The sequence below is a fragment of the Hemitrygon akajei genome, chromosome 4 (genome assembly GCF_048418815.1).
Source record: "Hemitrygon akajei chromosome 4, sHemAka1.3, whole genome shotgun sequence".
NCBI classification, from domain to species: domain Eukaryota; kingdom Metazoa; phylum Chordata; class Chondrichthyes; order Myliobatiformes; family Dasyatidae; genus Hemitrygon; species Hemitrygon akajei.
Window position 1 is genome coordinate 27,532,255 of NC_133127.1, and position 26,571 is coordinate 27,558,825.

At 42.1% G+C, this 26,571-nt stretch overlaps 2 protein-coding genes across 4 annotated transcripts in view; both read left to right on the forward strand.

Annotated features, from left to right (window-relative positions):
- Positions 1-3,831: 3,831 nt before the first annotated feature.
- fastkd5 (FAST kinase domains 5) lies at positions 3,832-13,844 on the forward strand. Its single transcript, XM_073042178.1, has 2 exons — positions 3,832-3,943; positions 10,184-13,844. The coding sequence occupies exon 2, from the start codon at positions 10,221-10,223 to the stop codon at positions 12,717-12,719; it is 2,499 nt and encodes an 832-aa protein (XP_072898279.1). The 5' UTR covers positions 3,832-3,943; positions 10,184-10,220; the 3' UTR covers positions 12,720-13,844.
- The window catches only part of ubox5 (U-box domain containing 5), a 48,316-nt gene continuing 25,594 nt past the window's right edge, over positions 3,850-26,571 (forward strand). For 2 of the 3 annotated variants that reach the window (XR_012098589.1, XM_073042179.1), the window contains exons 1-2: positions 3,850-3,943; positions 24,841-24,933. Coding sequence is in view for 2 of the 3 variants with exons in the window: in XM_073042179.1 (XP_072898280.1) it covers positions 24,883-24,933 (51 nt within the window). In the remaining variant the exon portion in view is untranslated. Of the gene's footprint in view, positions 3,944-5,934; positions 6,097-24,840; positions 24,934-26,571 lie in introns of those variants that run through there. The other variant, XM_073042180.1, reaches the window with a different exon arrangement.

Here is a 26,571-nt window from a genome sequence, read left to right on the forward strand (position 1 = left end):
TGGAATTGAGAGGGATAATAAATCAGCCGGGATAGAATGGTGGAGGGCACTCGAAGGGCCAAGTGGCCTAATTCTGCTCCTAAGTCTTACAGTCTTACTATCTTCCTGTTTCTGGCCTCACTTGAATTTGACATGAATAGCAATCAACCCGTGGAGGGTTTAACTTAACTAGCTCCTAACTCACTGAACTCACTTTGCAGGACATCATCACCCTTCCTACCTATGTGATAGGTACTGACATGGACCATGAACTCTGAGTGCTCCCTTTCCCACTTAAGAATGCTGGGGATTCCATCCAAGCTGGCCTTGACCCTGCCACCTGAAAGGTAACAGACAAAATGGTAATCTGGCTCTCAGCAACAGAACCTCCTGTTTATTCCTCTGTTGGTATAGCTGGCATAAAAGTACAACCATAAATCCATTCACAAACGAGAGAAAATCTGCAGCTGCTGGAAATCCAAACAATACACACAAAATGCTTGAGGAACTCAGCAGACCCAGCAGCATCTATTGGAAAAGAGTACAGTCCATGTTTCAGGCCCAAGCCCATAGGCAGGACTGAAGGAAGGAAATAAGAGTAGATATAAAAGATGGGGGAGGGGAGTGCAAAACACAAGCTAATAGGTGAAACCGGGAAGGGGAAGGATGAAGTAAAGAGCTAGGAAGTTGATGGGTGAAAGAGATATAGGGCTGGAGAAGGGGGAATCTAATAGAAGAAGAAAGAAGGTCATGGAGGAAAGAAAAGGAGGTGTGATCACTAGATGGGCAGGCAAGGAGAGAAGGTGAGAGAGGAAAAAGGGGATGGGGAATGGTGAAGGGGGAGGGGGGTATTACCAGAAGTTCGAGAAGTTGATGTTCATGCCATCAGGTTGGAGGTTACCCAGAAGATGCTGTTCCTCAATCATAAGTATGGCCTCATCATGACAGTAGAGGCCATGGATTGACATATCAGAATGGCAATCGGAAGTGGAATTAAAAAAGTGATCACTGGGGGATCCCGCTTCTTCTTGCGGATGGAGCATAGATGCACGGTGAAGCAGTCTCCCAATTTACGTCGGTTTTTACTGATATACAGGAGGCCACATCGGGAGTGCTGAACATAGTATATGACCCCAACAGGCTCAGCGGTGAAGTGTTGCCTCAACTGGAAAGATGCTGGTGAGGGAGATGGTGTAGGAGCAGGTGTAGCACTTGTTCCACTTGCAAGGATAAGTGCCAGGAGGGAGATCAGTGTGGAGAGATGAATGGACAAGGGAGTCGCGTAGGGAGTGATCCCTGGGAAAAGAAGAAAGTGGGGAGTGGGGAGGGAGGTGGAGCTGGCGGAAGTTCCGGAGAATTATCTGCTGGATGCTGAGGCTGGTAGGGTGGTAGGTGAGGACAAGAGGAACCCTATCCCTGGTAGGGTGGTGGGAGGATGGGGTAAAAACAGACTTGCATGAAATGGAAGAGATGTGATTGAGAGCAGTGTTGATGGTGGAGGAAGGAAGCACTTTTTTCAAAAAAGGGGGACAACTCTATCATTCAAGAATGAAAAGCATCATCCTGAGAACAGATGTGGCAGAAACGGAGATATTGAGTGAAGGGAATGGTGTTTTTATATGTAACAGGGTGGGAGGGGGTATAGTCCAGGTAGCTGTGAGAGTCTGTGGGTTTATGATAGACATCAGTGGATAAGCTGTCTCCAGAGATAGAGACAGTGAGATCAAGGAAGAGAGGGAGGTGTCAAGAATGGACCGGGTAAATTTGAGGGCAGTTGGGGCTTGGAGGCAAAGTGGAGGAAGTTGACGAGTTCAGCGTGGTTGCAGGAAGCAGCACCAATGCAGTCGTTGATGTAGCACAGGATTCATCACTTATTTCCTTGCTTGTTCATACAGTCCCTTGGATTAGAACATGACTAGTTCATATCAGCTGTTTCTTTATATACCCACTGTACACTAGAACAACAAAAGCTTCACTTTCGTGACAAGTGTTGCTTTTTGGGGTTTGTTGATTGAATGGATGCTTGCAACTGTCTCTTGTGGGAGAAAGCTTATTTAATTTATATGTAGCGTGCCACATTTTAGGACAGAAAACTTCCACAAACAACAAAGACCATTAGACCATTTAATTGGTATTGAGATGTAAACTGACAAGTTATTTGCATCCATCTAAAGGCTGCTTAAAACCTGTTATACATCAATCATTCCCCAGTTCTCATCTAGAATACTGACCGTTTTTCTCTCAGCGGTTGCTGCCTGAACTGTAGAGGCTTCATAGCATTTTTTCTGAAGACATCAGATGCTGGAATCTGGAGCAACACACAAAGTGCTGAATGAATTTAGTTGAATTCCTCCAGTGCTGTACGTGTTGTGGCACATTTTCTTTCTATTTTCTTTCTATTGAACTACATATGAATCTTCTTCGTGGAGTCACCTTGTATTTGGCAGTGGTAATGGTAATTGCTTCATCTTCCTGCCCAGTGATCTCCTGTTCTCTGCAGGAAATAGACCTTACTGTCTGTCAGAGTGACAGAATTGGACTCAACACTCACAGATGATAATCGTGTTCCATCTAGTGGTGTTAGAATGCAACTGTCCTTTTTACAACTTCTAAAGATCCCCTTTTTCCTATTCTTCCCATTCTCACCTTGTTCACTTTTCCAAATCCAGGTCTGGTAATGCTTTGTGTTCCTGCTTATCTCCCTCCAGCAACTGTATCCCAACTTCACACTCCCTTACTCTGTTGTTTTTCCCCTCCTTCTGTCTGCTTCAATCTATTCACCTTCCACAGTCTTCCAACTCTACCCCTGCTCACTTCCTTACAGTGTACCACCTGCTTGGCATTCTACAGCCCTCCCCATTTACCGTTCATCTCAGAATCTTTAATTGTCACTCCCGTTCCTCTTGCTATGTTGGCCACTTTGTCTGTCTGCTCTCGATCCCGAATTCGTTCCTCTCACAGATGCTGCTTGACCCACCCCCAGTGGCACCAGCTGGCCTATAAGGGGAGACTCCCAAAAGTCACAGCAGGAGGCAGTGATGCACATGTGGAGGGTGCCTAGTGCTAAGGAGGCTTTCTGCATTTGCTGAGAAACCCCAACCAACACTTCTGTGCATGTGTAATAAACCAAGCAGGTAGCAACATACAACAAAGCTGGGGGGACTCGGGCAGCATCTACAGAGGGAAATGACAAAGTTCGAAGGTTCATTTATTATCAAAGTACGTCTGCAGTATACAACTCTGAGATTTGTCTTCTCGAGACAGCCATAGAACGTTGCAGGTTGAGATTCTTCATCACGACCGGAAAGAAGTACATTAAAGTGTGTGAGGGGCACTGCAGGAACAGTTCGTGGATGATAGATCGATCCATGTGAAGGGGAGTCGAGCTGAAGAAGGTCGGGGAGAGGATAATTATATAAGAAGCTGGAAGGTGATAGGGGGAAATGAAAAGGGTTTTTTTCCTATTGTATTGCTTTTTTTCCCTGTAAGTGCCTGCAAGAAAATGAATCTCAAGGAAGTATTAGGTGTTATCTATGTACTAAGATGATAAGTTTACTTTGAACTTTCAAAAGGACGAATCCGATTGGAGAAGACAGTGGTCCATGGAGAAAACAGAATCGAGAGGATTGGCTGCTCGAAGTTAGAGAAATCGATGTTCAATAAATCGTGAAGATGGTCGAGAAGGAATCGATTCGGAGAGAAACGGGGAGAAGGAGGGATGTGAAAACGGGCGCAAATAGCGTGCCCGCCAGCCGGGAAAGTGCGCACGCGCTTACGGGCAGCCGGTAGCCGAGAAGGTGCGCACGCGCTTACGGGCAGCTGACAGCGATCACTTATGCGCACGCGCTTACGGGCAGCTGACAGCGATCACTTATGCGCATGCGCTGAACTCGGGCTTTGTGCGCATGTGTGGAGGCCACAATCTGGAGAGGCCTGGCGAGTCAAGCTTTGAGGCTCCTTGAAGGTAATTGAAACATTCAAATACTTTTCAATGGGAAAGGAAAACACAGTAGTTTATATAGCTATGATTTAGACCTGAGGTATAGAAAATATTCTTTCCGGTCAAGGCTGGAAAAGGTTTGACACAAAGCGAGAGCGTGAAGTAAATTGACGGGCAGCAGGTTCGTCTTACTAGATATATGTATATTACATAGTTAAAATAAAACTAGTACAAAAACAGAAATAATGTCAAAAAAGTGAGGTAGTGTTTATGGGTTCTATGTTCATTTGGGAACTGGACGGCAGAGGGGAAGGAGCTGTTCATTAATGGCTACAACACACACAAAATGCTGGTGGAACACAGCAGGCCAGGCAGCATCTATAAGGAGAAGCACTGTCGACGTTTCGGGCCGAGACCCTTCGTCAGGACTAACTGAAAGGAAAGATACTAAGAGATTTGAAAGTAGTGGGGGGAGGGGGAAATGTGAAATGATAGGAGGGGGTGGGATGAAGCTAAGAGCTGGAAAGGTGATTGGCGAAAGTGATACAGAGCTGGAGAAGGGAAAGGATCATGGGACGAGAGGCCTTGGGAGAAAGAAAGGGTGGGGGGAAGCACCGCAGAGAGGTGGAGAACAGGCAGAGTGATGGGCAAGGATATGATGCTGAGTCTTTATGCGGCACTGGTGAGGCCTCACCTTAAGTATTGTGAACAGTTTTGAGCCCATCATCGTAGAAATGATATCCTGGCATTGGAGAGGGTCCAGAGGAGGTTCACAAGGATGATTCCAGGAACGAAAAGGTTATCATACGAGGAACGTTTGATGGCTCTGGGTCTGTACTCGCTGGAATTCAGAAGGATGAGGAGGGATCTCATTGAAATCTTTTGAATGTTGAAAGGCCTAGACAGAGTAGATGTGGAAAGGATGTTTCCTATGGTGGATGAATCTAGGACAGAGGGCACAGCCTCAGGATAGAGGGGCTTCCTTTCAGAACAGATGTGGAGAAATTTCTTTAACCAAAGAGTGGTGAATTTGTGGAAATTGTTGCCACATGCAGCTGTGGAGGCCAAGTCATTGTGTGCATTTAAGACAGAGATTGGTAGATTATTGATTAGACATGGCATCAAACATTATGGGGAGAAGGTCAGGAACTGGGATTGAGGAGGGGACAAAAAAAAAATCAGCCATGATTGAATGGCGGAGCAGACTAAATGGGCCAGGTAGTCTAATTTTGCTCCTATGTCCTCTGGTCTGTGGTCTAAGTCGAGGATCCAATTGCAGAGGGAAGTGCAGAGTCCCAGGTTCTGCAACTTATCGATCGGGACTGTGGGAATGATGGTGTTAAATTGTCGAGCTATAGTCCATGAACAGCATTCTGACATAGGGGTTTGTATTGTTCAGGTGATCTAGAGCTGTGTGAAGAGCCATTGAGATTGTGTCTGCCATAGACCTATTGTAGCAATAGGAAAATTGCAGTGGGTCCACGTCCTTGCTGGGGCAGGAGTTGATTCTAGCCAAGACCAACCTCTTAAAGCATTTCACCACCGTAGATGTATATGCTATTGGATGATAAATCATTAAGGCAGCTTACGCTGCTGTTCTGAACACTGGTATAATTGTTGCCCTTTTGAAGCAGGTGGGAACTTACAACCGTGGCAATTAGAGGTTGAAAATGTCCTTGAATATTTCTGCCAGTTGGTTGTCACAAGTTTTCGGAGACTTACCAGATACTCCATTGGGGCCTACCACCTGCACAGGATTCAGTTGAAAACACCGTTCATGTTTTTTTGTGGCAATGACGGTTACGATATGTTGCAACAGACAAGGCATCCAACAGCTCATTGTGTTTGTGCCAGCTGTTTGAAGTTGGTTCTGACTCCAAACAGCTCTACAGCTTTTTTTCTTTCAAACCTATCTTGTATCTTTTAAGAAATGAATTTCAGACTGTAACAGTTATTCAAAAATGCTAGAGGAAATGGACCAGTAACACGAGACTTTGCCTATGCTTGAAATCTAGACTAACACACACACACAATAGTGGAGGAACTCAGCAAGTCGGGCAGCATCTATGGAAGGAGATAAAGAGCCAACATTTTGGGCTGGGACCCTTCAGCACTAGAAAAGGAGGAGGAAGAAACCAGAATAAGAAGTTGGGGCAGGTACAAGTATCGATAGTGAGGTTAGTCTTGATTGCGGCATTTGTTTTTTAACCTGCTTTGGCATGGTATGTCAGATGGCCTTTTCTCTATAGGGCTTTCCACGGTTAATTAAAAAATAGGTGCTGATGGTTTAGCTAGGAAAGATAGAGCAGCCAATGATGACACAGCTGTACATGAGACAGGCAGAGTCACACTTCTTGCTCATTATAATCTAGGAGAAGGCAAAGGAGTCAGAATGATTGAATAACTTGCTAATTTGATTTTCATTTAAGTGGATTATTAAATGTGTCAGTTGATGGATGGAAGCATTTGATATTTATATTTTACAAACCCCATTTCCAGAAAAGTTGGGATATTTTCCAAAATGCAATAAAAACAAAAATCTGATATGTTAATTCACGGGAACCTTTATTTAACTGACAAAAGTACGAAGAAAGAATTTTCAATAGTTTTACTGACCAACTTAATTGTATTTTGTAAATATACACAAATTTAGAATTTGATGGCTGCAACACACTCAACAAAAGTTGGGACAGAGGCATGTTTACCATTGTTACATCACCTTTCCTTTTAATAACACTTTTTAATCGTTTTGGAACTGAGGATACTAATTGTAGTAGATTTACAATTGGAAGTTTTGTCCATTCTTGCTTGATATAAGACTTTAGCTGCTCAACAGTCTGTGGTCTCCGTTGTCTGATTCTCCTCTTCATGATGCACCATACATTTTCAATACGAGATAGATCTGGACTGGCAGCAGGCCAGTCAAGCACATGCACTCTGTGTCTACAAAGCCACGCTGTTGCAGCCTGTGCAGAATGTGGTCTGGCATTGTCCTGCTGAAATAAGCATGGATGTCCCGGGAAGAGACACCACCTTGATGGCAGCTTTTGTCTCTCTAAAATCCTAATATACGCCTCAGAGTCAATGGTACCTTCACATACATGCAACTCACCCATGCCGTGTGCACTGATGCACCCCCATACCATCACAGATGCTGGCTTTTGCACCTTTCGCTGATAACAATCAGGATGGTCATTTTCATCTTTGGCACGGAGCACTCGATGCCCGTTTTTTCTGAAAACTAGCTGAAATGTGGACTCATCTGACCACAGCACATGGTTCCACAGTCTTTCGGTCCATCTGAGATGAGCTCGGGCCCAGAGAACTCACTGGCGTTTCTGCATAGAGTTGATGTATGGCTTCCTCCTTGCGTAATACAGTTTCAAGTTGCATTTCTGGATGCAGCGACGGACTGTGTTAGGTGACAATGGTTTTCCGAAGTACTCCCGAGCCCAGGTGGCTATAATTGTCACAGTAGCATGACGGTTTCTTAGGCAATGCCGTCTGAGGGCTCGAAGTTCACGCGCATTCAACAGTGGTTTCCAACCTTGCCCTTTACGCACTGAGGTGTCTCTGAATTCTCTGAATCTTTTCACAATATTATGTACTGTAGATGTTGAAAGACCTAAATTCTCTGCAATGTTGCGTTGAGAAATGTTCCTTTCGAACTGACTAACAATTCTCTCACGAATTTTGGCACAAAGGGGTGAGCCACGACCCATCCTTGCTTGCAAAGAATTAGCCTGCTTAATGTGGAGTCTTCCAAACCGGTGTTACTTAAATATTCTGTGCATTTTTCAATCTTATTTTAACTCTGTCCCAACTTTTGTTGAGTGTGTTGCAGCCATCAAATTCTAAATTTGTGTATATTTACAAAATACAATCAAGTTGGTCAGTAAAACTATTGAAAATCTTTTCTTTGTACTTTTGTCAGTTAAATAAAGGTTCAGGTGAATTAACATATCACAGATTTTTGTTTTTATTGCATTTTGGAAAACATCCCAACTTTTCTGGAAATGGGGTTTGTAATTCCAGATTTAATAAACTGCATTTAAATTTAATTTGTAGTTCCAGATCTATAGTCTGCACCTCTAGAGGCAGATACAGTGATTGAACCACAGTGCTATGCACTTCAAAAACTATCCTGAACTCCTTCCCCAATTTGCACCTATGAAGAGGGTTTGATTTCTCAAACATGAAGAACCAGTGTTGGTTTGATGAGAATTACTAGGAGTTTTGAGTGCTGATTAACTGCAGGTGCAAGAACATCCGGGATTGAAAGCTTTACCATTCCTCACGGGTGGGGAGGGGGACGCTTGAGGACTAACAAAACAGATGGTGTAGAAGGTTTGTCAACTGCTAGTCATGACACACATATTCTTCTTTATTGCCAAATCCAAATACAGTCCTAGTTCCAAAGGCTCCACCCTGCTGAGAGCCGGAAAAGGAGGTGAACTCAAAAGCAGAGGGGCTTGCACTGGCTTCTTGAAGCTATACAGTCAGCCCTCCTTATACACGGGTTCCGCATGCAAGGATTCAACCAACTGCAGATCGGGAAAACCTGGAATTTCTCTGTCCAGCACTTGTTGTTTGAGCATTACAGACTTCTTTTCTTGTCACTATTCCCTAAACAATACAGTATAACAACTATTTACATAGCATTTACATGGTATTAGGTATTATAACTAATCTAGAGATGATTTAAAGTATCCGGGAGGATGTGCATAGGTTACCGTGGATCGGGAATCGGAAAAAAACGGAAGTTCTCTAAGTCGGAACAGATACATACGGTATTATTTAGTGGCAGTTAGTCAAATGTTTGTCTTAGTATATAGTATATATTTTACCTTTCTATGCATATTAAACACTTAAACGTATGTATTTCAATAAATCAACCACTACATTGCTTAGTAATAATTGTAGCTTTCTTCAGGGCAGGGCCTTCACATGCTCCATTATTCTCACTTTATCCTTTAAAATTGTTCCGATCGTTAACCAACTGTAGCCTAACGCTTTTCCAATAACTGATGGCGTTTCACCTCTTTCCGATTGCTTTATTGTTTACACTTTATTTTCAGTCGTGATCGTTTTCCGTCAACGGAACAGAAACTGCGGGTGGCGGGTCCTGAGCTCCGCTGGGTCCTAAAGTCCACTGCACTGAGACAGGTTAACTAAGGGACTTGAGCATCCGTGTTTTTGGTATCCGCGGAGGTCCCTGAACCAATCCCCCGTGGATAAGGAGGGCTGACTGTGCTTAGAAGATCTCCTCATCTGTCTCTCCATGTAACCTCACCAAAGACTTTCACCAGTCAAAGGGGACAGTGGCATATCATCCTCTGCATCTTGCATTTACTCAACAATGTTAACCAGTGGGTCTACAAGAAAACCATTCTCAGTGGAATCTATGTTATTGTCCCAATGATTTTTTAGTATTTCTTGCTGCAACATTGCATCTCACCTGCAACCAATTTTCCTCATGAGGGAATGATAATCTTCAGAGTCAATGGTAAGTTGTCAATCGAGATGACCACACTCTACAATCAGACTTACTGAAACCTCAGTATTCGGGCTGCCTTCTGGACATGAGATTTGTGCTTGCATACACTTGGAAGCCAAGTCATCATCGACATTCTCACCATGTGAGAGAGTGGGCCGTCTGCTCAATAGACGCAAGGCAAGTGACCCCTCAGCTGCACCACGCATCAACAAGAGAAAACCTGGTACTTGAGCCATATCTTATGGGCTACCTCTTGAAGGTAGGCGTGATTGATTGAAGGAAAGGGCACCAGAATAAAAAATCAAGATCTGAGATCTGGTAGAAAACTCAGTCTAATGAGGAACAATGATCTCTACCTTACAATGTGTTCCTGAGATGTGGAATATCTAGAGCAGACATCTCAAAGGATTTGGAAAAATATATCACACAATTCTCCAAAATTCACTGAAGAACAAGCAAATCAACACTGCTGTCTCACCCAGGTCATTCTCCATTGAAGACCTAGTTGTAGTTGGTTTGATACCTTGTTAAACTGCAGAAGATGAGGGAAAGCACCTGCATCCACCACATCAGTGTTCTGTTGGATATTAGCATAGAATTAATAGTTAGAAAGTGCTTTTAAGTTTTTTTTAAAGGAATTGTTTCCTTGTCATAAAGTAGATGTTGCTAATTAAAGGTGATTGCAGATCCCCAGGAGTTTTACAGTGAATTGATAATGCTGGTCATCTTGGAACTTCAACACACTTACTATTCTGCCTTTTTTTCAGTACTGAAGAGAAGCCAAGTGCCATACTCTTCACTGACATGGCTACGATCAACTCCTGGAAGCTTCCCAGAAGAATCTGTAACTGGAGAACATATTCAAAGACCATTCGATGCACTGAAGTGACGAGACCTGAAGAGAAGAAAGAGAATGACAGCAAGAAGCCAGGTGTAAGGTTTGACAAGACCAATCTCTTCTTGTCTGGCACCGACTATAAAATATATTCCTGTCCTGCAGCATATGCTAGTACTAAAATCCAGGCACAGCAGAATGCTTCCAATGAGACAAAAGTTGACAGAGATGCTTTCCCATTTTTCCTGGAGCATGTTCCATCCAATGTAGGAATCAAGCAAGTACGTAACACCTACATGGTGACTTGTTCTCGCCGACTGTCCAGCATCAGAAACACGTTGCTGGATCTGGCTTACAACAAGCCCAGTGAAGACCAGCATAGCGATACCTGGCGGACTGTGACTTCAAAGGAAAAAGCAGAGTTAGACATTGTGGAGGTTTATGATACAAAAGAAGACCCTCGAGGATTCCAGAAAATTGGAAGTGCCTACAAGGATCTTTGTTTTTGCAGCTCCGAGCAGAGAGAGGAACTCACTGTGAAAGAGGGGCAGAAGATTCTCTGTAATGTTTCCATCTTGAAAAGCAGCCTGACCCCAGAGACCATATCTGACTATGCTTGGCACCTCAGCTGGTTGCCAACTGAGCAGCACATGCTTCTGAAGGCTGATTTCCGTTTTGGAATGCTTTGCCAGTACAGCATTGACAGCCTGGGCGCATTCACTTTGCATCAGCTTTTCCAACTTCTCAAGGCCATGGTCCGCCTTCAGGTGCCCTTTTCCCACACATTGCTGAAGCCCCTCAACGCTGAGTTTTGCCGCCGTGTGTGGGACATGGAGTTTAATCAGCTCTTGTACGTAGCCGACATGTGGCGCTACCTTGGGTACAGTGTGCCACGGTACATGGAACTAGTCCTGAGCTACGTGGGCTTGCGTTGGAAAGTGCTGACTATGCCCCAACTAGTTCAGCTCCTTTACATCATTGGGGAAAGCCGTCAAGCCCCTGCAGATCTCATGCGGAAACTGGAACTGCTGCTGTCCAAGTACCTGGACCAGATGAATCTGGAGGAGATTGGAGCTTGCTGCTTGGGTTTCTTCAAGTCAAAAAATGGATTTTCTGAGCAGCTGATGAGGAGGATTGGTGACAAAGTTGCTGCAAAAATGGAAGACATTAGCAATTATAGCTTGGTGAACGTGTTGAAGATGTTCCGCTATACTCACGTGAGCCACATGCCTTTCTTGGAGCGTCTAGGGGAGGTAGCAGCTGAACGGATTCCTAAAATTGGCACTCAGGGGGTAATGCATATTGTGTTGACATGTGCATCGTTGCGCTATCGAGACACTCATCTCCTGGATTCTGTTGCTGCCAAGGTGCCTTCAAAGGTACGGTACTGTAGGAGCAAAGACGTTGCCAAATACCTCTGGTCCTTTTCAGCCTTGAACTATGAGCCTGAAAATGCTACTGAATTTTTCTCCAGCTTAACTGAGCAGTTGCACCTTAAAATACATGAATATCAGCGTTTTCCAGAGCATTTTCTCACTGCTTTGTTGGCACTGGCATTTAGTCAGCGCTTCCCTCACAACCTGATCGATACTGCTTTGAGTCCGCATTTTATTAAGTTGGCAACCAATGGGAGTCCATTTGAGCTGAAGAAAGATCTCTTCACACTTGATGGAACGGTGGCAATTGAGTGCCCCGATTATACAGGCCACCGCCTCCCCTTGCAGTTACAGCAGGAAGTCACAGAAATGCTCTGGAATTTTGCCAGGCAGGATATTTGTGTGAAGCCAGAGATGGTTGAAGCTGCCACTCTGCTGCAACTCATGCTCGGTGGCCCTCAGTTTGTAAAGAAACATATGATTTTGCCGCATACCAGGTCAGCTGACCTTGAGGTGCACTTTGACCCCACTGGTGTGCCACTGCCATTCAACACAGAAGCAGCAGACAAGGACTTGAAAAAACTTGAACTGAAGTTCAATAGTGTTCAGATTACTGACAAGCTAATATCCCAACTTGCCAAAAACAGCACCGGCAGATCCAATTTAAAAAGGGGCTCTGACAGTTTTTGCGTGAGAGAAGATGGGTTTGTTAAAGATTTGCACAGAACTGAAGACGTTACAGAAGGAAGCCATGGAGGATTGAATCTAAAACTATTTAGAAATGATGTTCCCCTTACAGACAGTCTCCTAGGTTCATTGACTAACTCGAAGATTGCAAACAACAATACTGCTCACCATCTGAAAGAACCATCAGAAATCAGAAAACTTGCCATTCAGGTATCTAACCGTAATCACTACTGCCACAGTTCCCACATTCTTCTGGGATTGCACAGTATGAAGAGGAGGCAGCTGGTACAAGCAGGCTATGTCGTCATAGAGCTTCCTTATTGGGAGTGGGTCCCATTAATTAAAAGAACTCGCTCTGAGAAAATAGCCTACCTGCATCAGAAGCTCTACAATTCACTGGGTTGAAATGAACTGTCTTCCAGAAAGGACATACTATTTTTACTTGCTGAATTAAATTTAAGGAAAAAAAAGTGAATGAGATAATTCCATATCAAGCTCTTTGCTCTGTTTTGTGAACAATTTTTTTTGGAGGGAATCTACTGGTGCAAGAAACTTGGCTTCATAAGAACAATTGGATTTGTTTGGTATTGTTATAACTGCTATTGTTAGTAACCCAAATTAGCTGTTATGTTTTCTGTGAAAACCAATTTCTTGTTTTACTCCTTATTCGTTCAAAGGCCCTGACACATACTACATCATATGACCATTGACTGTTAAGCCACCTAAGCATCTATAGCTTCATTTTGTGAAACGAGACACATTTCTCTTGTGCAGTGCTAATACTTGCATATTCACTTGGTCTGTGAGCCACTGAATTACAATTGGACATGAGACTTGAGCTACTATAATTTTCCCCTCCCAGCTAAAGGGCAATGAGATAATCTTTATGATAACTTTGCCTGACTGCTATCAGCTAGCCACCTTGTGCCTCGTTCTGAAAGTTCTTCAAGCAACTCAATTCATCTAGAATTAAATCAATGAACTTCCAGATGACATGGTAATAACCTTGTGCAGATTAAAAAGTCAGCATACTTGTTTAAATATCAAACATCATTGTCAATCAAGAATAATTAAAGTCTTATTGCAAGAATTTTATTTGGAATCTAAATCATTAATATGTGGATTAATATGAATTCTTCCAGCACTGCAGCAAGATCCTAAAGTAGGTACTAATGTAGTTCTAAATTGGGCAGGAGTGCAATGCTTAACTTAAGAAAACATTGTCAATGTTTGCTGCCTTCATTCTGCTTTTGTATAGTTTTGTCAACTGAAATTCAAAGGTTGTAAGAAATCCTGTCACTGTCTGTAAGGAGTTTGTATGTTTTCCTCATGACCTTGTGGGTTTTCTCTGGGTGCTCTGGTTTTCTCCCACTTTCCAAAGACATACCATTTAGTAGGTTAATTGGTCGTTGTAAATTGTCTTGTGATTAAGCTAGGGTAAAATTGGGGGATTGCTGAGTGGCTTGGTTTGAAGTGTCAAAGGGGCCCATTCCACGTTGTAGCTCAAATAAACAAGCAGAAAAAGAGTAATTCGACTAAATTTTTCACACTGCATTAGGTTTTTATGATGATTTGTTACCCAAGGGTAGCACTGTCATTTCATTTCCTTCATCTGGATATGTATCTTTCCCTTGGAAATAGGATAATACTTATCAGTGTTGCTGAGCAGAGAGACCTTGGGATCCAAGTTCATAACTCCTTGTAAGTGTTACACAGGTCCACACAGTGGTTAAGAAGGCTTCTGGAATGCTTGCTTTTATTAGTAGAGGCAATGAGTTCAAACGTCAGGAGGTTATGTTGCAATTTTATAAAACTTTGGTTAGGCCACACCTGAAGTACTGCGTATATTTATAGTTGCCCACTACTGGAAGGATGTTGAGGCTTTGGGGAGGGTGCAAAGATATCTCCCAGGATGCTGCCTGGTTTAGAGGGCATGTGCTATCATGAAAGGCTGATATAAACTTGGGTTGTTTTCTCTGAAGCACCAGAACCTGAGGGGAGATCAGATAGAGGTTTATAAGATTATGTGAGGCATAGATAGAGTGAACAGAATATTTGTTACCCAGATTGAAATGTTTAATACCAGAGGGCAAACATTGAAGGTAAGTGGCTAAGTTCAAGGGGGATGTGAGGGGTAAGTTTTTTACTCAGAGTCATGGATGCCTGGAATGCATTGCCTGGTATGGTATTAGAGGAAAATACATTGGAGGCTTTTAAGAGACATTTGGATCGGCACACGGATGTAAGGAAGATGGATGGATATGGACGTGGTGTAGGTAGGAGGGATTAGTGTTTGAGTGATTTTGAATGGCTTTTTAGCTGGTTTGTCACAATATTGTGTGCTGAATGGCTTGTCCTGTGCTGTACTGCTCTATATTCTATGTGAACGTTACTGTGATTCTGCTGCTAGTGATCAGTTTGCAACTTGGTCTCACCAGCATTTCATGATGCAGAATTAGGAATCTCATTAAAAACTGGACAATGTTCAAGAATTCCCCAGTCAGAAGGGGAACGTGTCAACCCTTCATGATCTGAACTGAACAGATCTGAATTGACAACAACTCCACTCTATTTAGATCAATAGAAATTGGGCATCTGTCCCAGATCTGATTTTTGAAAGCGAAATCCCAAAGACGTGGGTTGGTAGGATAAATAGCCAGTGAAAATGACCCCTGGAGTAGATGTAAGTGGTAAAGTCTGGGAGGAGCTGATGGGAATGTGGTGAGAATGAAGTGTGCTAGGGCAGGGTTTTAATTGGTGCTTGATTGTCGATGTGGACTGAGTACCTCCATGATTCTCCAATGTTTGATGGCAATTAGAAAAGGATAGCTACCAGCAGTGGGTTTGAAATAATCAAGATTATTTTGATACTAATTGAGTACAAGAGCTCTAAAATTGTACATCTAGTACTTATTGAAAGTAATTTATGAACATATAATCAGTAGGGATTTTGATTGCCAAGCAGTCTGTGGGTTTAGTGCAGAATGATTGCAAGTGGTTTCATTTTGTTCACAGGCATCAGTGGTGAAACTGAACGTCGGTACATGTACAAGGAATGTGTGCCAAAAGATTTATCGGGCAGAATGCTTTCATACCTATTAACATTAGAGTACTCAAATGATCAATTAATCATCATTCTTATTCCTTCAAAATTCCTCCTTCTGGGGAGAGAAAAGCAGATCATCTCTGTACTGTGATTTTTGTAGCCAGGTGTTGTTCCGTACAGTTGAGTTATTTATTTCCAAGTAAAACCTTATGTCTACTGAAGGAATTTCAGCAGTCTCTCCAGTAGTTTATTTTTTATGCTCTGGATTTCCAGCATCTTGTGTTTCCAAAACGTTGTCTACTTTAGATAGGCAAGTACCGTAGATTCCGGACTACAGAGCACACCTGATTAAAAGCCGCTGGCTCTAATTTTAGAAAGAAAATCAATTTTTTACTTGTACAGGCCGCACCGGATTTTCGGCCGCAGGTGTCCCACGTTGTAATATGAGATATTTACACAGAAAGATATTACACGTGAGGATTTTTTAACTTTTAATTAAATCCATATGGTAACATAAACAAATACATATTGCAAATGCTTTTTTTCGAACCGTGCCTGTAACGCGGCTACTTTTAAATATACGTTGCGTATACTTTTTTACTGAACAACATTCCAATATCTCCTAACGACTGGTAAAAAATATATATACTGCAGCCTACCAGGAAAAGTTATTGATCGCCTTTAACTTAAAAGCAGCGTTTTCGCTCCGCCGCTTGCCCCCCGCCGTCCCGTTTATCGCAAACCGGCATTTTTCCCACAAGACGCGGCGAAACCGGGTGTGACGTCATAGCATCCCGGGATGTAGTACAGAAAACAAATATAGTTAAAACAGTTCTAACTTTAACTAACAAATGAATTACTAAGCGAAAATATAAACTAAATAACTGCCATAAAGGCAGCACAATGCTTTTCTTCGAGTGTTTTCCATGTTGATGAGGGTGAGTACAAATGACTGATTTACAATAATTTAATTGTGAAAGTGCGCTTGATTTATCGTACAATTTCATTGGACCTCTGTGAACTACTCATCAATTTTATTGGTCTACTGTTATGAGGCAAAATGTTTTTGGCGGCATGAAAAAAAACCATGCATTAGCCGCTCCGTATTAAAGGCCGCAGAGTTCAAAGCTGTTCAAAATGTGGGAAAAAAGTAGCGGCTTAAAATCCGGAATCTACGGTAAATGTCTGCAAGAGAATTGTCCTTTTAGCCAAAAGAAAGCTAGCAATGGTTTAGTATTTTCTAAAGGCCAGAGCAACAGGTCATCATAGTGAATGATCAAAAATTCTAGAGAACTTAAAATGAACTGATGTTAAGATGCTGTTTGCATTGACTGGCACAAAGAATTAAAGATCACAGTTTCTGGATAATGGGCAGGCTATTTTAAGACTATATTGAGTTTATTGAGAAGGTTTGAACCTTTAGGAATTGCCCATCTCAGAGGGCGATTGATATGATTTTACTTATTCATTGAAGACTAAAATCAGTTTTTTTTGCAACCATGAGGAAAGTAATGGATCTTGGAATTGGGCTATAAAGTGGAGGTAGAAGTCCAATTGTGAGCTAATGAAGACTAGACTGGGTTCCAGGGGTTAATTGGCTCACGTAGCCAGATGTCTATGCCAAACAAAATGCTAAATGAGTTTAAACCTTTATCGGTCCTGATGAAGGGTCTTGGCCTGAAATGTCAACTCTTTATTCCTCTCCATAGATGCCACCTAAACGGAGTTCCTCCCACATTTTGTGTGTGTAAAATTAAATCTTTCCTGCCTGAATGTGATTCATGTGTATCCATTTCCTATGTATACGCCTATCTGGTGGTTCTCCATCATGTCCAATGAAGGCGGGAAACTTATGCGGGAGAGTTTTATAAAGTGGAAAAGCCGTTGCACTGGGGCTGTTCCACCTCTCTTGACCTCGGAAGTCCGGGTCCAGTGGCATGAGCAAGTGTCACAAACCAGGGTCGTCTTCGTTGCAATGGATGACCATGACTTCTGTGCCTTGTCATACCTTTCACTCTCCATGAAGTGTTGCCGTACCGTCTATTTAAAAGCCTGTTAAATGACTCTATTGTATCTGCTTCCACTTATTCTTGACAACTTGTTGCAAATACCTAACATCCTCTCTGAAAAATACCAGACTTATTCCTACTCCTGCAATGCTCTTGTATGAAATTCATTTTATGAATCAGTCATCTATCCAAATGCTTGACCACATAGTTAATGTTGCAAAAGGAAAAGCTTTTACAAATGTTTTTTAACATCAGAATCAGGTTTATTATCACTGGCATGTGTTGTGGAATTCGTTAAATTAGTAGCAATTCAATGCAATACATAATATAGAGGAAAAAGAATAATATATCAATTACGATGTGTGTGTGTGTGTGTGTATATATATCAGTTTAAAATAATGTAAAAAAACAAATAATATAAAAAACATGAGGTAGTGTTCAAGGGTTCAATGTCCATTTGGGAATTAGATGGCAGAGGGAGAGAAGCTGTTCCTGAATCGCTGAGTGTGTGCCTTCAGGCTTCTGTACCTCCTACCTGATGCTAACAGTGAGAAAAGGGCATGCCCTGGGTGCTGGAGGTCCTTAATAATGGACACTTTGTAGGCTGGTACCCAAGATGGAGCCGACTAAATTAACAACCCTCTGCAGCTTCTTTCGGTCCTGTGCAGTAACCCCCTCCACCCCCCTAATACCAGACAGTGATGCAGCCCATCAGAATGCTCTCTGAGGTACATCTATAGAAGTTTTTGAGTGTATTTGTTGACATACCAAATCTCTTCAAACTCCTAATGTAGTCGCTGTCTTGCCTTCTTCATAACTGCATCGATATGTTCAGACCAGGTTAGATTGTTAGAGACAATTTGGAGTAAAAGAAAAAACTTATTATTTAGTGTTTTTAAAAGTGATGAAAGTCACTATTAAAAACCTCTGATAATTTGATCTGATTTGGAATACAGGCAGTCCCCAGGTTTCATCATTTCTCTGTTCCTGAGAGCTATCTGTAAGACGATTTCTCCGGAAGTCAGAAATTTCCAAGAGAAATCCATGTATATTGCACATACTCATGCTCATCTGACCTTTACACATAATAAAACTAATGGAATATATACTGTATCCAGTCATTAATGATTACCATGAAACATTGTTATTGAACATAGAACATAGATATCTGCAGCTCATTACAGGCCCTTCGACCCACAATGTAGTGCCGACCATGAAACTCTCTGGAAACTGCCTAAAATTTCCCTAGCACATAGCCCTCTACTTTTCTAAGCTCCATGTACCTATCTAAGAGGCTCTTAAAAGACCCTATTGTATCTGCTTCCACCACCGCCGCCGGCAATGCATTCCACGCACTTGCCACTCTCTGTGAAAAACTTGCCCCTGACATCCCCTTGGTATCTGTTTCCAAGTACCTTAAAATTATGTCCCCCCATGTTGCCATTTCAGCCCTGGGAAAAAGCCTCTGGCTATCCACAGGATCAATGCTCCTCATCATCTTATACACCTGTATCAGGTCACCTCTCATCCTCCATCGCTTCAAGGAGAAAAGGCCAAGTTCACTCAACCTATTCTGATAAGTTACACCCTCCAATCCAGGCAACATCCTTGTAAATCTCCTCTGCACTGACTCTATAGTATCCACGTTTGTTCACTTTTAAACATGGAAGAGAGAATTTGTGTTAAGCTGGATTTCCATTAATCAAGGTTATTTGTTTCTCAATGAGCTCTTGTCTATGTAGTTTATATACAGTACAAACGTTTAGCTACATGGTGGGACAGTGGAGGACTTTCAAAGATCTTTATTATGTTGAGTCTAATTAGTGATGCAAAAACAGCATTTTTTATGATAATGATTTAACCACTTGGGTAATTCTGAATCATTTTATCATGGCTCTGAAAGCCTCATCAATAATGTGAAGAAACGGGAATCTATGAAGGTTTTCTGATTTTCTGTAAATGTATCTAAATTTGTTTTATGTAGATAAATGTTCAAAAGAGCTACAATAGAATTGTGCTTTTTTTTAAAGGGATAAACCTTGTGCTGGTTTGGTAATTTGTGACACAGTGTCAAAAGAAATTAGTTGTCTGATTCTGTGCATCACTGCTGGAATCAAGCAAAGTAATAAAATTGCTTATGGGTTCAAAATGATACTTGACTAAAGTCAGCTCTTTACACAAAAATTTATGGTCAAAAATGCAAAGGGTAATAAAAGAAAAAAATTATAAACCTCAGAAATGAAATCAGTCATTCTTGATCCAAAAGTGTTATGTCTAGTAGGTACTTCAAGGCCCTTGATCTCAAAGAAATATCTCCAATAAAAAGTTTGCAATATGTTGCATTGAATTTCACAACCACTGAAATGTCAGTGGCTGTTTGTTTTGTAATCCTGAGTGATTTATAAAGTGATCAGAAAAGAACATGATAAATTTTGCATGTCTGGCATGCCAGATCATTTATTTTTGCATGGATGTGACTGATACCTTATCACCACTGCAGTAAGTAACTTGCCCATCTTTACTATGTGAAGAATTGCTGAATGAGGGTTAGAACTCAACAGCAAAGACAAGATGTCAAAAGCTTAAGTGTTAAAACCATTTGATGCTGAGAACCAGCCCCAACTTATTCCATCTCTGTGTATGGCTGATACAAGGTCTATGATAAATGGTAAGGGTGGTGGTGGCATCCGTCGGTCTCGAAAGACCATGGATCTGCACCTGGAGTTTCCAGGGCGCAGGCCTGGGCAGGGTTGTATGGGAGACCGGCAGTTGCCCAAGCTGCAGGCCTTCCCCTCTCCACGCCACTGATGTTGTCCAAGGGAAGGGCACTAGGACCCATGCAGCTTGGCACCGGTGACGTCGCAGAGCCATGTGTTGTTAAGTGCCTTGCTCAAGGACACAAACACGCTGCTTCAGCTGAGGTAAGGGTAATTGCCACTTAAGTGTTCCATTGTGGCTATGGGCAAGTTTATTACTCGTAAGGCCAGAAGATACAGGAACAGATTTAGGCCATTTGGCCCATCAAGACTGCCCCATTCATTCAATCATGGCTGAATTTTTTAAACCCCTTTCTTCTGCCTTAACTCCTATGCCAATCGAGAATCTATGAATTTGTGCCTTAAACTCACCCAGTCTGCTGCCCTCTGTGGCAACAAATTCCACAGATTCACTACTTTCGGTTGAAGAAATCCTCATCTTGGTTCTAAAGGGACATCCCCTTATTCCTAAACTGTGCCTTTGTGGTCTCCTAATGGAAACATCTTCTCCATGTCCCCTCTATCTAGGCCTTTCAGAACAGTCTGTAATGATGAGATACTCCCTCATCCATTTGAACTACACGTACAGACCAAAAGCCACCAAATCCACGTAAGGGCCACATAAAAAGAGCTACCTTTTAATCAGGAGGGTGAATGAGATTTCAAAGGCAGAATTTTGCCGCAGTTCCTCTTGAATTGAGGAGCGACAAATCAGTAAGAGGGATTCATTAGAAAAGGCCAATAAGAATAACTCAAGTGCAAGTAGAGGGCCATTTATTTGGAGCATGCTGGTCTTCAGAGCAGCTTTGACTCATCAGGGTTAGGCGAGATCAGGTTTGGGTGAGATACATTGTCTTGTAAGTTATTCTTTCTCTCTACTTATTTGTTCATTCCTTATCTGTTAGGACATAGTAGATTAGTGAGAATGGCTCTAGAGACTACTCTGTGTGGGATGTTGGAAGTCACGTCTGCACCAGATGTACAGAGTTGCAGCTCCTGAGAGAACGTATTAAGGAACTCGAGCTGCAGCTCATTGACCTTCGACTCCTATGGGAGAATGAGGAAGTGATAGACAGGAACTACAGAGAGGTAGTCATCCTTAGATTGTAGGAGACAGGTGACTGTCAGGAGAAGAAGGGAAAATGCACAGACTGTGCAGAGTACACCTGTGGCCATTCCCCTAAATAATAAGCAGACAAATTGAATTGGATACTATTGAGAGGGACAACTTACCGGGAGGAGCCACAGTGACTGGGTGTTTGGCATTGAGTATAGTGCTGTGGCTCAGAAGAGCAGAAAGGTGAAAAGGACTGCAGTGTTGATAGGAGATTCCTTAGAAGAACAGACACGAATTTCTGTGGGTGCAGAATGGTGCCTCCTCCTTGCCAGGATCAGGGATGTCTTGGATCACGTCCATGGTGTTCTCAAGGGCGAGGGTGAGCAGCCAGAAGACTTGCTGTATATTGGCACCAATGGCATGGGTAGATAAAGTGAGGAGGTCCTGAAGAGAGATTTTAGGGAGCTAGGTAGAAAGATGAGAAACATGACTTCCAGGGTAGTAATCTCTGGATTGCTGCCTGTGCCTTGTGCCAGTGAAGGTAAGAATAGAATGATGTAGCAGATAAATGTGTGGCTGAGTAACTGGGCTGGGGTTCAGATATATGGATCATTAAGATCTCTTCTGGGAAAGGTATGACCTATACAAAAAGGATGGGTTGCACCTGAACCCGAGTGGGACCAATATCATTGAGGGCATATTGGCTAGAGTTGTTCGGATGGGTTTACACTAATTTGGCAGGGGGATGGGAACTGGAGTGATGGTGCTGAAGATGAGGTAGTTGGTTTACAAACAGAAGCAATGTGTAGTGAAACTCCTCCTAGCAAAGACAAGCTAATAGGACAAAATTGAAGGCAACAGGATGAGTTGCAATGTAAAAGGTGGACACAATCGAAAAGGGTGAATACAGAACTGAAGGTATTTGAATGCATGCGGTTTACAGAATAAATTAATTGATTTTGTAGCACAGTTAAATATTGGCATGTATGAATCATGGCTGAAAGAAGGTTATAGCTGGGAGCTTAATGCCCAAGGATACACATTGTATCGAAAGGATAGGCAGAAAGGCAGAGGGGGCTGTGTTGCTCTGTTGGTAAGAAATTAATTCAAATCATTAGAAAGACATGACTTAGGGTCAAACGGTGTTGAATTGTTGTGGATAGAGCTAAGGAACTGTAAGGGAAAAAAGATCCTGATGGGAGTTGTATGCAGACCCCAAACAGCAGTAAGGAAGTGGTTTACAAATTACAACAGGAGATAGAAACAGCATGCTAAAAGGGTAGTGTTACAACAGTCGGGGGGGGGGGGGGGGGAGGAATTCAATATGCAGGCAGATTGGAAAAAATAGTTTGGTGCTGGATTTTAACGTCTCGGGACAAGTGAACATAATATGATCGAATTCACCCTGAATTTTGAGAGGCAGAAGCCAAAGTCAGATGTATAATTATTACAGTGAACTAAAGGGAATTACAGAGGCATGAGAGAGGAGCTGGCCAGAATTGATTGGAAAAGAACACCGGCAGGGATGATGGCAGAGCAGCAATAACTGGAATTTCTGAAGGCAGTTTGGAAGGCACAGGACATGTACTTACTAAAGAGGAAGTATTTTATAGGCAGATGACACGACCGTGGCTAACAAGAGAAGTCAAAGCCAACATAAAAGCCAAAGAAAGGGCATATAATAATTTGTGGGAAGTTAAAAGATTGGTAAGTTAAAGGCAACAAAAAATTAAGAAGGTAAAGGTGGAATGCAAAAGTAAGCTGGCCAATAATATTAAAGAAGATACCAAAAGTTTCTTCAGACACCTCAAATGTAAAAGAGAGGTGAGAGTGGATATTGAACCCTTGGAAAACAAAGCTGGAGAGATAATAGTATTGGACAAGGAAATAGTGGATGAACTGAATAAGTATATTGCATCAGTCTTCACTGTGCAAGATACAGCAGTATGGTGGAAGTTCCAGGTGTCAGGGAGCATCATGTGTGTGAATTTACCATTACTAGGGTGAAGGTTCTTGGGAAACTGAAAGGTCTGAAGGTAGATAAGTCACCTGGATCAGATGGTGCACATCCCAGGTTCTGAAAAAGGTGGCTGAAGAGATTGTGAAGGCATTAGTAATGATCTTTCAAGAATCTGTAGATTTTGGAATGGTTTTAGAAAACTGGAAATTTGCACTCCACTCTGCTCTTAAAGAAGGAAAAGAGAAGAAAGGAAATTAGAGGTCAGTTGGTCTGACTTTAGTGGTTGAGAAGATGTTCGACTCGACTGTTAAGGATGTGTTGTTGGGGCACTTGGCACTTGATAAAATAGGCCATATTCAGCATGGTTTCCTCAAGAAAAATATGTTGCCTGAGAAACCTGTTGGAATTCTTTGAAGAAATAACAAGCAGATAGCCTTAGGAGAATCAGTTGATGTTATGTATTTGTATTTTCAGAAGGCCTTTGACAAAGTGCTACACGAGGCTGTTTAACAAGCTATGGGGAAGATTCTAGCATGAATGAAGTAGTGGCTGACTGGCAGGAGGCAAAGAGTGGATACAAAGGGAACCTTTTCTGGTTGGCTGCTGGTGACTAGTGGGTGTTCCACAATGGTCTGTGCTGGAACCAATTCTTTTTATGTTATATGTCAATAATTTGCATGATGAAATTGATGGCTTTTGTTGCAAAGTTTGTAGAAGATAGGTGGAGTGGCAGAGCAGGTTGAGGAAGTCGAGAGGCTACAGAAGGAAGACAGATTAGGAGAATGGGCAAAGAAGTGGCTGATGGAATACAGTATCAGGAAGTGCATGGCCATGTACTTAGAAGAAATGAAAGTGTTGACCATTTTCTAACTGGAGAGAAAATACAAAAATTGGAGATGCACAAGGACCTGGGAGTGCTTGTGTGGGATTCCCTAAAGGTTAATTTGCAGGCTGAAACTGCAGTGAGGAAGGCAAATGCGATGTTAGCATTCATTTCAGGAGGACTGGAATATAAAAGCAAGGAGGTGATGTTGAGAATTTATAAAGAACTGGTGAAGCCTTAGGAGAATTATGAGCAGTTTTGAACCCCTTATCTTAGAAAGGAAGTGCTGAAACTGGAGAGGGTTCAAAGGATATTCACAAAAATTACTCCAGGTTTGAACAGTTTGTCATAAGAAGAGCATTTGATTGCTGTGGTCCTGCATTCACTGGAATTCAGAATAATATGTGGTGACCTCATTGAAACCTATAGAATGGTGAAAGGCCTTGACTGAGGGGGTTGTGGATTGGATGTTACCTATGGTGGGAGAGTCTGAAACCAGAGGACACAGCCTCTGAACAGAGGTGCATCCTTTTAGAACAGAGATGAGTAGGAATTTCTATAGCAAGATAGTAGTGAATCTGTGGACTTTGTTGTCACTGGTACCTCTGGAGGCCAAGTCTGTATGTATATTTAGGGCAGAGGTTTATAGGTTCTTGATTAGTCAGGGCATGAAAGAATACATGGAGAAGGCGGAGATTGGGACTGAGAAGAAAAAATTGATCATTGTGATGAAATGGCAGAGCAGACTTGATGGGCTAAATGGCCTAATCTGGTTTTGTGTGTTATGGTCTTATGGAATGCCATTCATGAGTTATTACATGCTGAATGTGGTTCAAGTTGGCTTCATGTTAATTTTTTTTTCCCCTCCATTACAGAAGAAACATCTTTTGGATTTATTCCTACTCTGATTGCAGAGGATGATAAACCTTTGCCTCCCAAACTTTCACCCAAGGATACAGTGCAATCAGGTATCTGATCACTTTATAGAGTTATTACCTGGAATTTTAAATCAAAATGTTGGGTTCCTAGTACAAACAAAATTATTTCTCCCTTAAAAGCAATCTTTCTTTTTAGGGGATTGTAGAGACTGGGATAGGGTGGGGTGAAGTAAGGGATATTGTTCAGAAATAATCAATTTCTCTGACTACTTCCAGTCTTCACTTGGTGTTGGCTGACAATGAAGTCCAAATGCTTTTCAAGGCATATAATTCATGAATACAAAGCTCTGTAGTTCATTGAACTAGTTATAAATGAAACGCCCCATTTTAGGAGAGTAGATACCAGTCATTCATTCAGCTTGCTTGAGAGAGATTTCTTACTGTAGACAATGTTAAGATGTAAATACTAGCCACAACTCTTTGGGGTGTAGGCATGACAATATATAATGACGATCACTGGTGATATAAAAGGCAGGCTAGACATTCTCTGAGATCCTTCTTCTGGCTCAGCTCCTATTTTCCCAGTAGCATGAGAATTTGGCACTAGTATATGGCTTACCTGAGGCCAAGGCCTGTTGATACATCCCACCTCTGTTCCCTCTCTGATCCAATTGCTGTGATCAGTGGGAAGTGATGTTATAAAAGTGGAAATGTAATTGGTGAGGATTGTCCATGGATTATCTTAATTCATCCAGAAAGATGATGACAACATCAGAATCAGAAGCCCCAATACTAAAGGGAGGGTGGTTAAAAGCCAGCAAGTTCTGATGGATGTAGGGATTCCATTGTACAATTTCAAATAGCAGGCCGATTATCCCTGGTGCCCTTGCCAATATTTATCTCTTCCTCAGCAAAACTAACATTTTTGTTGGTTTTCAAGTCAAGTGTGGAATACTGTCCATTTGTCATAAGAACAGATCCATTTCAATAGAATTGTAGAAATGCACAGCATAGGAACATCTCATCCATACTAACAATAATGCCTGTCTCTGCTAATCCCATATGTCTACCCATATCCTTCTACATCTTCCTATCGAATCTTCTGAAGGTTGTCATTGTAACAGATATTCATCACCCTCTGCTTGAAGAACTTATTCTCACAGATCTCCTTTAAATTTCCCCCTTCACCTCTATCCTGTACCCTCTAGTTCTAGACTCTCCTGTCCAGGGAAAAGAGATTCTGACTATCTGCCCAATGAATGCACCTCATAAGTATATAAATCTCTATAAGGTCACTCCTCAACCTTTTATGTTCCAGTGAGAATATTCTCAGCATACCCAATCTCTCCTTTTAACTACGGCCCTCAATTCCAGACATCATGCTGGCAAATCTCTTCTACATTCTCTCTATTGCTACCAAATCCTTCCTATAATGTGACCATCAGAATTGTATTTAATATTCCATGTGCAGTGGAACCAATATTTTGTACAACTGTTACACGACATATAAACTTTTAAATACTCAGTGTTTAAAGTGATGAAAGCAAGCATACTAAACACCTTTCTCACTATCTACCTGTATCCCTGCTTCAGGAAGCTATGGACTTACACCATAAGACATAGAAGCAGAATTAGGCCACTCAACCCATCGAGTCTGCTCCGCCGTTCCATCATGGCTGATCCTGGGTCCCACTTAACCCCATACATCCAAAAGTCCTCAGAGAGGTT